Source organism: Palaemon carinicauda, chromosome 2, assembly GCF_036898095.1.
Source record: "Palaemon carinicauda isolate YSFRI2023 chromosome 2, ASM3689809v2, whole genome shotgun sequence".
In the NCBI taxonomy this organism is placed as follows: domain Eukaryota; kingdom Metazoa; phylum Arthropoda; class Malacostraca; order Decapoda; family Palaemonidae; genus Palaemon; species Palaemon carinicauda.
The window spans coordinates 42,581,133-42,594,163 of record NC_090726.1 but is presented as its reverse complement, the minus strand read 5'-3'; the positions used below and the strand labels follow the sequence as shown (position 1 = coordinate 42,594,163).

At 34.0% G+C, this 13,031-nt stretch overlaps 1 protein-coding gene across 4 annotated transcripts in view; it reads left to right on the top strand.

Annotated features, from left to right (window-relative positions):
• The window catches only part of LOC137624249 (ceramide-1-phosphate transfer protein-like), a 30,904-nt gene extending 18,628 nt beyond the window's left edge, over positions 1–12,276 (top strand). For 3 of the 4 annotated variants that reach the window (XM_068354766.1, XM_068354785.1, XM_068354776.1), the window contains exons 4-6: positions 2,534–2,687; positions 5,105–5,280; positions 11,272–12,276. In XM_068354766.1, coding sequence (XP_068210867.1) covers positions 2,534–2,687; positions 5,105–5,280; positions 11,272–11,403 — 462 coding nt within the window. In that variant the 3' untranslated portion in view covers positions 11,404–12,276. Of the gene's footprint in view, positions 1–2,533; positions 2,688–5,104; positions 5,281–8,707; positions 8,866–11,271 lie in introns of those variants that run through there. The other variant, XM_068354794.1, reaches the window with a different exon arrangement.
• Positions 12,277–13,031: the final 755 nt, after the last annotated feature.

The window sequence follows — 13,031 nt, the reverse complement described above, 5'->3', positions numbered from 1 at the left end:
GCGCTCAGTAAGGAAGACGAACTTATTTAAGGCAGAGTAATGGCTCAAGTCGACTTCCTTACCAGGTACTTGTAATTTCATTGTTATTTTGAATAACTGATAATATGAAATACGGGATACTTAGCTTCTTGATATACATGTACACTGGTTTTCACCCACCTCCCTGGGTGTGAATCAGCTACATGATTATCGGGTAAGTTTAATATTGAAAAATGTTATTTTCATTAGTAAAATAAATTTTTGAATATACTTACCCGATAATCATGATTTAATTGACCCACCCTTCCTCCCCATAGAACCAGTGGACCGAGGAAAAATTGAAGTGGTGTCAACAAGAAGTACTGCAGTACCTGGCCACAGGTGGCGCTTGTGAGTACACCCCCCTCTTGTATAGCGATCGCTGGCGTATCCCTTCCGTAGAATTCTGTCGGGCAACGGAGTTGACAGCTACATGATTATCGGGTAAGTATATTCAAAAATTTATTTTACTAATGAAAATAACATACTTTCTCAGCTAATTCAAAATTTCTATTAAAAATACTTGCAAACAGACATTCGATAAAAAACTACTTTCAACTTGATCCTATGCAAATACAAGCCTGTTTTTTAAATAGGAATATGTCTTCAGCTCACGCTAAGGTGCTGCTGTACTGTGCTATTTAATGGAAAAAGGAAAAATAACAATCACTAATAAAATTTGAGGTTTTCTAGTTAGCAATGTTTGTTGCTACACTTTTTAAAGGTTTAATAGCTGTCATGAATGGCAGAGGTAAGGGACAGTGATATTACCCTAGCAAGCAGGACAGTGCCCTAGAGACTGACCACATACACGTGATCAGTGTCCAAGCCCCCTCTTCCCCCAAGTTAGGACCAGGTAGACCCGTAGGCTCTCCCAAAAGACCTCACCCATAGCTTATGAGGATGGCGAGGTTGCGGATGCTACAAAAAACTATTGAGCTTGAAGGGGACTCGAAACTCGATCCAGGAGAACGCGAGGCAGGGACGTTTCAAATAACCCACGACAACCCGTGTCTGCTTTTATAATTATCCGAGGAAATGCATGCTGATGGGAATGTGTTAAAAGTTAATATGTTCCAACACAGAGACTTACCTCAAAACACTCTTAGGAGTTACCTGGAACCTCCTCTCAAACGACCAGAGTTTTGTGTAGTTTACCCTACTCCCATTTTCTATAATGGTAGGTCTAGCGGAGGAAAACGTGCCCTGAGGGCAAACCAAGGTAAGCCGCATGCTCTCTCGGGTCGTAAGCTTCAGTAAGTTCTCTGGTTGCGTTGTACCCATCAGTTCACATAATGTGCATACCCACCAAGCTTGGGAGTTATTTGTCTACTTCCATTATTACTTAAATACTACTCAAAAGTATTCTTGGCCAGTGGAGGAATTTTGATCTTCTTAACCTTGAGATTGTTTGAAGAATTACTAAGATTACACAAATGTTAACAAAAGGGTTTATTTTGAAAAATAAATTTTGTATTTTCAAAATTCAAATCATTTTAAATGTTGTAGTTAAAGATATATTGAACTGTTTGTTTGACGTTACTATTATTTTTCTTTGGTGGCTTGTTGGATGTCTGCTTGATAGAGTAGTCTTTTCATTGGTTTTATATCTGGTAAGATGTATAGCATTAATTACATGGAAGGTAATCATGCCTTAGATAGCTAGTTAACATTCCAGTTAGTGGTTCATAAACAGTAATTTCTGTATTAAGCATTATTTGTATTAAAATCTATCATCATCATCTCCTCCTACGCCTCGACGCAAAGGGCCTCAATGAGATTTTGCCAGTTGTCTCTATTTTGAGCTTTTAAATCAATATTTCTCCATTCATCATCTCCTATTTCACGCTTCATAGTCCACAGCTATGTAGGCCTGGGTCTTCCAACTCTTTTAGTGCTGTGTGGAGCCCAGTTAAAATTTTGGTGATCTAATCTCTCCGGGAGTGCTAGGAACAGACCCAACATCTCCATCTACCCCTCACCACGATCTCATCCACGTATGGCACTCGAGTAATCTCTCATAATTTCATTTTTTAATCCTGTCCTGCCATTTAACTCCATTTATAATTTATACATACATACATATACCAAGGTACTTCCCCCAATTTTGGGGGTAGCCAACATCAACAAATAAAACAAAACAAAAAAGGGGACCTCTACTCTCTACGTTCCTCCAGCCTAACAAGGGACTCGACCGAGTTCAGCTGGTACTGCTAGGGTGCCACAGCCCAACCTCCCACATTATCCACCACAGATGAAGCTTCATAATGCTGAATCCCCTACTGCTGCTACCTCCGCGGTCATCTAAGGCATCGGAGGCAGCAGCAGGGCCTACCAGAACTGCGTCACAATCGCTCGCCATTCATTCCTATTTCTAGCACGCTCTCTTGCCTCTCTCACATCTATCCTCCTATAATTTATACTCATGAATAATTGTATGTTTTAAAAAAGTATATCAGGACTATAAATATACAGTATTTTAGCTTCTGAGATATTTTCTTTGTATTGTCCACAGATAACAATTCTTCAGTGTTACCGCAAGGGAGGTGCCGGAGACTTTTATTATTCAATCCAATCAATGATTGAATATGAGCAAGAAAACAACCTCATCAATAACAAAGACCGCCAGTCTGGTTCAAGAACGTTGCTGCGTCTCCATAGAGCACTAGGTATTATGATGGTATTTTCCCATATATGAAAAAGAGTTTATGTACAGTGATACCTCTGGATACGAAAGTTTCTGCTTACGAAAAATTCAGGGTACGAAAAGCGATACGAAGATTTTTATGTCCCAGTATACGGAAAAATTTTCAGGATACGAAAAGCTTACGAGAGCCCAACTCGTCGCTGAGAGTAATTTTAAAAAGTTTCAACTTTTTTGTTAATTAACCGTACCTTTTTTTCAGGGTATCAACCCTTAATTTAGGTGTACAGGTAACAATATACCTTCACTGATCCAAATGCTTTACATAGAGTACCGTAACTTTTATACAGTAGTAAAGAAACCGGACCGTTTTCTTAGGGCTTGGAGGGGATAACTAGGCTATAACTACATTATTGAATAATCTCATGGTGGTTTCTGGAATGGATTTGGCTGTTTTTAACGGTTGGGTTAATTATTGAATGATAGAAATGGCTGCATTGCATGTTTATTACTACAGTTTAGCGTGTTTATGAAAGAAAAGGTGTCTTTTCATAAGGCTTGGAACGGATTAGGCTATTTACATGTAAAACGCGACTCAGGATACGAAAAAATCAGCATACAAAACCGTATCCTGAACGGATTACTTTCGTATGCTGAGGCATCACTGTATATTGTTTTGCTAGCTAAATAAAATAAATCTGTAAACAACTAGGTAAAAAGGATCTTTTGATTTTAAAAATATTTATGCAACTTGGGGTTAAATTATAATTACCTATGCCAACGAAGTTGGAAGGAGGTTATATTTTCGCCGCTGTTTGTGTCTGTTTGTGAACAGCTTCCTGGCGACCATTTAATCGTAGAGAAATGAAACTTGCTTGGGATTAACTATTATGTAAAAAGCTAGACATGATTAAAGTTTGGAAGGTCAAGGTCATAGTCAAACAAAATGTCCATTTCATGTAGCCTAATTAGCCATAAGTTTGGACATCTTTGTCACATTTATTTGAGCGTATGAAAATCCCCACCAATTAATACATGTCAAGGTCGAGCATAAGGTTGAGAAATAAGCTGCCGCGGCGGAGGTTTGCACTCTACTGAGTGCTCCTCTAGTTACTGATTGAATTACAGTTGTCCGAGGCCCCAAATTCCTTGAAGTAATAACATAGGGTTTACTTAAGCCATGCTGGTATGCTCACACCAATTTGACGACTTCATCAATAGTACTCAAAGTTGTACATCTGCAAGGAGCTTCACTCTTGCCTGTCAATATAATTTTTCAACTTTAACCATGTTTTCTCTTTCATTTTCCATATAACAGTTGTTAAATTATGAGGAAAACGTCATTGTATCATCAAACCAACTTGAGGTAAAACATAAGCAACACCATTGTCAGAGTAAGCCCTATAGTGTTGACATCTTGTGTGCTTGTTATGTTTTTCACACTTTTGTTTCCAAAGATAAAAAAAAAATAGCTTTTACTCAAGTTTATAATGGAATAGGGGGTGTGGGAGTGTTGTTAAGGGCAGATATGGTATACTTATTCATGGATTTTCATTGTTTGCAGGTCTTGTGTACCTAACCCCAGTTGTTAACCCTTTTACCCCCAGGCTATTTGGAACTTTCCAACCCTTAACCCCCAGGCATTTTTTTTTTTTCAAGCACATTTTGAAATATATTTTTTTTAAATTGCCCTAACAGCCTTAATTTTCGTCATAGAGAGGTCAGGTTGGTCTCATTATTTTGGGAAATGGCTGAAGTTTCTCATAAAGTTATCAAAAATATGCAAAAAAAAAATGTAAATAGCCGTTTTTTGCAAGGACGTACCGGTACGTCCACGGGGGTAAAAGGATGAGTTTTGTGAAAGGTACCAGTATGTCCATTGGGGGTAAAAGGGTCAAGGGAGCAGTAAATTTTTATTTTGTAATAATGTTTGCAATTTGAAAGTATCTTTGTCAGCAAAGCATGAGCATAAACAATGTATTAAACATGAAATTTTAAAATCTCTAAATTCTATAGAATTTTAGTAGGCAGTGCAAACACATGCTGACCACATATATATCCATAAAACATCTCTCTCAACCCTTTTACCCCCAGGCTATTTGGAAATTTCCAACCCTTAACCCCCAGGGGGTTATTTTTTTCCCAGCACATTTTGCAGTTTATTTTTTTTAAATTGCTCTAACAGCCTTAATTTTTGTCATAGAGAGGTCAGGTTGGTCTCATTCTCTTGGAAAATGCCTGAATTTTCTCCAAAAATTATAAAAAATATGAAAAAAAAAAGTTTTTATGGCATTTTTTTTGCAAGGACGTACCGGTACGTCCATGGGGGTAAAGGGATGGCTTTTGTGAAACATACCAGTACCTCCTTTGAGGGTAAAAGGGTTAAGCAGTCTAACACAAAATATGACAACGTGAAAATTTTGAGTTTTGAATTTGTTTCAGAATTCATCATTGGCTTCCTTTCGGAGTTACACAAAGCTCCCGATGATAGCGGTTTGGGAAGCGTGACCTCCGAGGTTTACGGTCGCACCCTTGCGAAATTCCACGGTTGGGTGCTTGCAAAAACCGTCGGTGCCGTATTGCTCATGATGCCAACCAAGCAGACCATTGTAGACAGGGTAAGTTTAATAGAATCTTTATGCTTGTTATGAGTTGATGTATGCGTTTGTGATTCAGTTCTTGTTATGCTTTTGTGATTTTCAAAGAATTCTTTTACATGCTACGATCAATCACGTTTGAATGCCCATATTTCTGGCTTGGAACAACAGTAGTTTATAAGAGTTATTCAGTTATTTCTTTAATTTTTTATTGTGTTAGTGACATTTTTTATACTATATTATCGTTTTGGTGTTAGGATACTTTACATTAAAAATGCTGTTGGATTTAGATAGAGATAGGCCTCTTTGTACGTAAATTTGGGTTTCATCATTATAAATTTGTAGTTTATGATGGGGCTGTTTGTATTACTGCATATTTGTTAATAAAAGATTCGCTATCAAAGGTCAATGCAGTATAGTATATATAGAATAGAAGTGGCCCAAAATTTTAGAAATTTAACCCTTTTACCCCCAGGCTATTTGGAACTTTCCAACCCTTAACCCCCAGGCATTTTTTTTTTTTCATGCACATTTTGCAATATATATTTTTTTAAATTGCTCTAACAGCCTTAATTTTTGTCATAGAGAGGTCAGGTTGGTCTCATTCTTTTGGAAAATGCCTGAAGTTTCTCAAAAAGTTATCAAAAATATGCAAAAAAAATGTAAATAGTTTTTTGCAAGGACGTATCAGTACATCCATGGGGGTAAAGGGATGAGTTTTGTGAAACATACCAGTATATCCATTGTGGGTAAAAGGGTTAAAACTACAAGACTTCAATGATTACTTTTCAGGTGAACTAAAAACCTTATAAAGCAAATAGTAATCCTATAACTTAATAAAGCATCTGAAGATTGAACAAAGCAAATTCGAACTATGGGTTCTCTATGTAGTGAGAGATTTATGATCTTATACAGTATCTTGATAATTTTTTTCTTTGTCTGGAATTTTCGTCATAATTTCCTGCTCTTTACAGAGCTTTCGATTGACTCTTAGTTACGGGTAATCTTCTGCGCCTGATCTCTTGAGTTATAGTTACTTAACGTAGCTGAAGTGCATCATGTTGCATTTTCATTTTTCTTAAGTATAGATGATAGAATTTGCTATAGACTAATATATCTGTAGTTTGAATTAACCCAATTATTTTGGAAAGCATTTGATTGGCTTGAGATAGTCATTGCATCATCATGGATGCCTGGTATGAATATAAGGTTCTTGTTGTTCGACACTTAACTGGTCTTCCTTTAACTGTTCTTTCTGATGTACAGTAGTAATCATGAATTGCATTAGCTCAGGTTATGCTTTAACGTGCATTGTAATTAATGCTACTAACAACTATCTAAGAAGATTTGCATTGCAAGTAACTAGTTTAACATTTATTACGAATACTGTATATAGCTTAACGAGTAGACCTTGTAAAATGTATATAAAAAGATGTAAATGTGAACATATTTATGACAAATTCTTTATATAGCTTGAGTAGTCCCTGTAAAATGTATATAAAAAGACGTAAATGTGAACATATTTATCACAAAGTCTTTATATAGCCCAATAAGTAGTCCCTGTAAAATGTATAGAAAAAGACGTAAATGTGAACATATTTATCACAAATTCTTTATATAGCCCAATGAGTAGTCCCTGTAAAATGTATAGAAAAAGACGTAAATGTGAACATATTTATCACAAATTCTTTATATAGCCCAATAAGTAGTCCCAGTAAAATGTATATAAAAAGACGTAAATGTGAACATATTTATCACAAATTCTTTATATAGCTTAATGAGTAGTCCCTGTAAAATGTATAGAAAAAGACGTAAATGTGAACATACTTATCACAAATACTTTATATAGCTTAATGAGTAGACCTTGTAAAATGTATATAAAAAGACGTAAATGTGAACATATTTATCACATTCTTTATATAGCCCAATGAGTAGTCCCTGTAAAATGTATAGAAAAAGACGTAAATGTGAACATATTTATCACAAATTCTTTATATAGCCCAATGAGTAGTCCCTGTAAAATGTATAGAAAAAGACGTAAATGTGAACATATTTATCACAAATTCTTTATATAGCCCAATAAGTAGTCCCAGTAAAATGTATATAAAAAGACGTAAATGTGAACATATTTATCACAAATTCTTTATATAGCTTAATGAGTAGTCCCTGTAAAATGTATAGAAAAAGACGTAAATGTGAACATACTTATCACAAATACTTTATATAGCTTAATGAGTAGACCTTGTAAAATGTATATAAAAAGACGTAAATGTGAACATATTTATCACAAATTCTTTACATAGCCCAATGAGTAGTCCCTGTAAAATGTATATAAAAAGACGTAAATGTGAACATACTTATCACAAATACTTTATATAGCCCAATGAGTAGTCCCTGTAAAATGTATAGAAAAAGAGGTAAATGTGAACATATTTATCACATTCTTTATATAGCCCAATGAGTAGTCCCTGTAAAATTATAGAAAAATAGGCAAATGCAAAAATAATTCTTATATTAAGTGAAGAAAATTGCTTAGTGGGTGACTTTCATATAGACGATGATAGATGGTGGCTTGAAGCTCATTGGGGGGCTACTTGTACTATCCTTTCTTATTTTTTATTACAAATTTCTTATACAGCCTAAAAGTAGTCCTTTGAAAATGTATAGAAGAGGCAAATTAGCCCCTTCGAATATGTATAGAAGAGGTAAATTAATCCCTTCAAAAACATATAGAAGATGTAAATTAGCACCTTTGAAAATGTAAAGAAGAGGTAAATTAGTCCCTTTGAAAATGTAAAGAAGAGGTAAATTAGTCCCTTTGAAAATGTAAAGAAGTGGTAAATTAGTCCCTTTGAAAATGTAAAGAAGAGGTAAATTAGTCCCCTTGAAAATGTAAAGAAGAGGTAAATTAACCTCTTCGAAAACGTATAGAAGAGGTAAATTAGTCCCTTCGAAAATGTAAAGAAGAGGTAAATTAGCCCCCTTCGAAAATGTATAGAAGAGGTAAATTAGCCCTTTCAAAAACGTATAGAAGAGGTAAATTAGTCCCTTTGAAAATGTAAAGAAGAGGTAAATTAGCCCCTTCGAAAATGTAGAGAAGAGGTAAATTAACCTCTTCGAAAACCTTTAGAAGAGGTAAATTAGCCCCTTCGAAAATGCAAAGAAGGGGTAAATTAGCCCCTTCGAAAATGTATAGAAGAGGTAAATTAGCCCCTTCGAAAATATATAGAAGAGGTAAATTACCCAAATCAAATTGAAAATAATTGTTCAATTGTTGACATTCATATTGATGATAAATGCAAATATAATTCTTATATTTAGTAAAGAAAATTTGCAGTAGTTGTTGACTTTCATATTGATATGTTCATTAGGGCTACCTGTACCATCCTCTCTTATTTTATGTCGTTGAATAATCTAAAGGAGTTTTGGATTTCCTTCTCGTTTGCAGGTAATACTAGGAAGTAAACAGGTAAGATAACACATGCAACTTGAAAGGAACGTACTGTACTTCTCACTCTTTCTAGACTAGTAATGAAATGCATTCGAGAATGTAATAGCAGCACTTTTGTTATGAATGGATTGGCGACTTGAATTTTCTCTGTACTTGCATGTAGCATGCAAACCATTGTTTTTTATAACAAGCTTTTCAGGAAGGCTTACCTTACCGAATCCTTGGGACTGGTTTTTTTCTATTATTTAAATGGCCATTATAAGAACATGCAAATTATACTTCACTTCTTTACTGAACTTTCTTTTTAATTCCTTCTTTGCTAGTGTTCTTTTCTCACTCGGTTACATAACAGCATTTTTTAAAGGTAATATTGTAATGTGGTGTGGAAAATTTAATTGAACTATGTGGAAATACTAACATCAGGTGTATTTGGAACTAATTCACCACGCTAAGACAGAAAAATAAAGTATTTCTCCTATTCTCGTTTATGTATGTGTAATTTTGCGATGCAACATTTTTCATGCACATTTTAAAGAGTGTATGTATTTCTTGCTTTAAAATTATTTGCAAAGCTTTTGTTTAAACTTTTTAAATATGTTACTTTGAAAAGGAAAATATTTTTGCTCAAATTGCGGTTGAAGTTGATACTGAAATAGGAAATAAATATTTTATTTTGTTAGTGATATGGCTTTATCACTTATTAAGTTTCTTACATTGATTATTGTATGTTTTTATGAATTAATAAAACCAGCTTTTTATTTGTCCCAATCTTCAAAATCTTTTGAAATGGATAACCATGAGTAGAAATGACTTTTAAAAAATTTTATGCTTTCATTTTGAATGATGGGTCACGGATAAATTCTAAACTATTTTTGATCGAGGGATTGGTAGTTTGTCGACACTCCTTTTCTGTCATACAAAGCAATGCTATGAAGTGGTAATTGTTTATTTGTGTACCTGGAATTGTTAGCTGTTGGTTGTGAGTCATAGAAAGAACTCAACTTATAAACTTAATAGGTTTGAAGAAGCTGTATGTAAGCCAAAGTTTAGTCAATTTTGGCATATGGTGGGCTTTGCCTAACTCGCATGCCTACGATTTCCATGAGTGAAAGTCAAGAAATAGTCCCGTTTCTTATTATTATTTCTTGCTACGCTACAACCCTAGTAGGAAAAGTAGAATTCTATAAGCCTAGTGGCCCCAACAGGGAAAATAGCCCAGTGAGGAAAGGAAACAAGGAAAAATGAAATATCTTAAAAAAAAGTACAGTAACAACATTAAAATAAATATCATAAACAAACTATAAAAACTTTAACAAAACAAGATAGAAAGAGCGGGCCTGAGTTTACCCTCAAGCAAGAGAATCCTAACCCAAGACAGTGGAAGACCATGGTACAGAGGCAATGGCACTATCCCTGAAATAAATATTAGGTTACAGCAAATATAGTTTTCCTTACTGTATTAGATTACATAATATTGTTTTATTAAAGCATGTTATATAAGATTTTTCATAATTCTGATCATCCTTTACATTCAGATCTTCCTGTACAGTTCCATCCTGTTTGTAATACTAGGCGTGCAGCTAGTTCTAATAGTCAGGCCTTCTCCATCATGACGCTCAATACTACACAGTATTCTAGAAGTTTCATTCCAGCTGTGACCAAGTTGTGGAATGATCTTTCTTATCGGGTAGTTGTATCAGTAGAACTTCATAAGTTCAAACTTGCAGAAAATGTTTTTGTTAAACAGGTTAACATAAGTCTTTTAATAGTTTATACTGTATATGAAATAACTGTTTTCATGTAATTGTCCTGTTTTTAAAATACTTTATTTTAATTGTTCATTACTACTTATAGCCTTTATTTCCCTATATCCTTTCCTCACTGGGCTATTTTTCCCTGTTGGAGACCTTGGGCTTATATCATCTTGCTTTTCCATCGAGGGTTGTAGCTTAGCTAGTAATAATAATAATAATAATAATAATAATAATGATAATAATTTCAATTTTTTATATTACAGTATATGAACTTATGATACAATATCTGAGATTTACGATTACAGTTTGGTTTGTTTGTATCTATGAATGTTTGTAAGTTGAGGGTCTTATGTAACCTGTCTTCAATTAATTTTTCTGTACTTTCTTAATTGTATCAATAATTCAATTACACTATACTTCAGTTGTCACTATGAATTCACAATGTTGATATCTAATTTCATTTTCATTTAATTAGTTCTCTTTCCTTCATCAGTACCATTCTGATATATGTTACTCCTGTATGTGTGACTTCACATTACTTTTTGTGGATTCTGTTCTGTAATACCTTTTAGAATTAATATTTCTTTTTTCCCTGTCAGTTGATTTATAATAAAACATATTTTCCTGTATAAAAACACCTTTTAGTTAAATTTTATAGTCTTAAAACTTTACATTTTACAAATAAGTTTTGTACCTTCGTTTGACTGAATGACAAACTAACATCTGTAGTTTTTCCTCATAGATTAAATGTTCTAAAAGTCTTATAAATATTTGTGATTTTGATTATTTTCGTAAATGTCTCTCCAGATAACGGGTGGGGACGCTGCTATTCGTGCCAGGAATGAAGTCTTGATGCCCAAAGCCATCGAAGTAATGACGTCCGTGTACAACCTGACTCAGAAATTATACGAAGACTACGAAATTCTGGATCTTCCTTGAAGAATCAACAAGTATGACTTCTCGTTTCAAGAGACTTGGTTAAAAATTATTCCCGTAATTGATGATACGCGTATGTGAATGCTTTTTATTCGAGGGGGTTTTGGAGCATTCTTTTTGGAAACAGACAAAAATAAAATTAATCAATTTTGTAGCCCGGTAAGGTTCAGTAACATACTATTTGGATCTATTGATATATATATAATTTCTCAGAACATATCAAGACTGCAAATTTTTTATCTTAAGTTTTTCTATATGGCTTAAATATGGGGGAGAGATATATTGACATTTATAAAGAACTTATAATATTTAATAGATAACATACTGTACCATAGTTTAAGCCCAAGCCCAAAGATGATAAACACAAGAAGCTTTTTGCCAAGCTGGAAAACATTACAATCAAAACATTGACCAATTAAACCTTTCCATATGTGTATAAAGCTTTCAGCTTCCAACGCAAATTGCAGCAGCACCCAGTTGCCAGTACTGTGACTGCTAGGATCTTAATAGCTATATCAAGTACAGTATATTGTTTTCGAATTTTCATTTTTCCATTTGCCGCATGGGCTCACTGTTCGTGTCTGACCTGTTCAGTGTCCGTCATTTCCAAGTTGCTGAATCTCTGTTCTTTTTCAAATTTCCTATTTTCCACTTTTAAATGGAATGTATTCAATTGTTCTTTAATTTGTAGTAATTGATCAATTCCATATTCACTGTGATTGAAATGCCATTCCATTGACTTTATCTAAGGTTATTTTGTTTTTAAATTATATGATTATTAAAAATTTCTTCTCTAGGAGAAATGGTTAATACGGTATACCATTTCTTTCAACTTTCATTGTTTAAGATGAAGGTTGAATTATATGCTATACTATTTACGCTAAAATAAGATAGTAAATTTTATAGACAATCGCCATTTAGGAGACTTACTTTTCTTCGGTATTTTGATATGAGGAGGTTCAGTACTTGTAAGCAAAATACACTAGGTTAAGGCAATCATAGGTTCCTTGTTGATTCTTTGTTCATTTCATTGTAATATGTTTATACAGAGGAAAGTTATAGACAGGTGCTCTTGGATGGAGGTGAGAAAGTGTAGAAAGATTTGGAGATTATTTGGAGATACATTTATCTAATAGTATTAAACGTACGATACAAGAGACTTGCGTGAATTTGCAACATATGTACAGAACTTTAAGAAATATGCATCATGATATCGGTGTAATGGCATTTGTACATTAGCCTCATCTGTGCGTTTCCAGAAATAGCTTTATAAAGAAATCAGATGGAAACAGAAGTACGTACTACGTGAAAATATAAAAATGTATAATGGTCATATAGCCTGGGAAGTTTTATCATCTTGATATAATTATGCTTGTGTTGCATCTGTAAAGTTCACTGGTAAAAATTTATAAAACTGTCCTGTAATTTCATTTAATAGATTAGCTCTAATTTTAAATGAAGGTAAAACAAATCAGTTGGAAGTGCATGCATCCACCTGTAAATCAGTTGGAAGTGTATACAACAACCTGTAAATCAGTTGGAAGTGTATACAGCAACCTTTTAATCAGTTGGAAGTGTATACAGCAACCTTTTAATCAGTTGGAAGTGTATACAGCCACCTGTAAATCAGT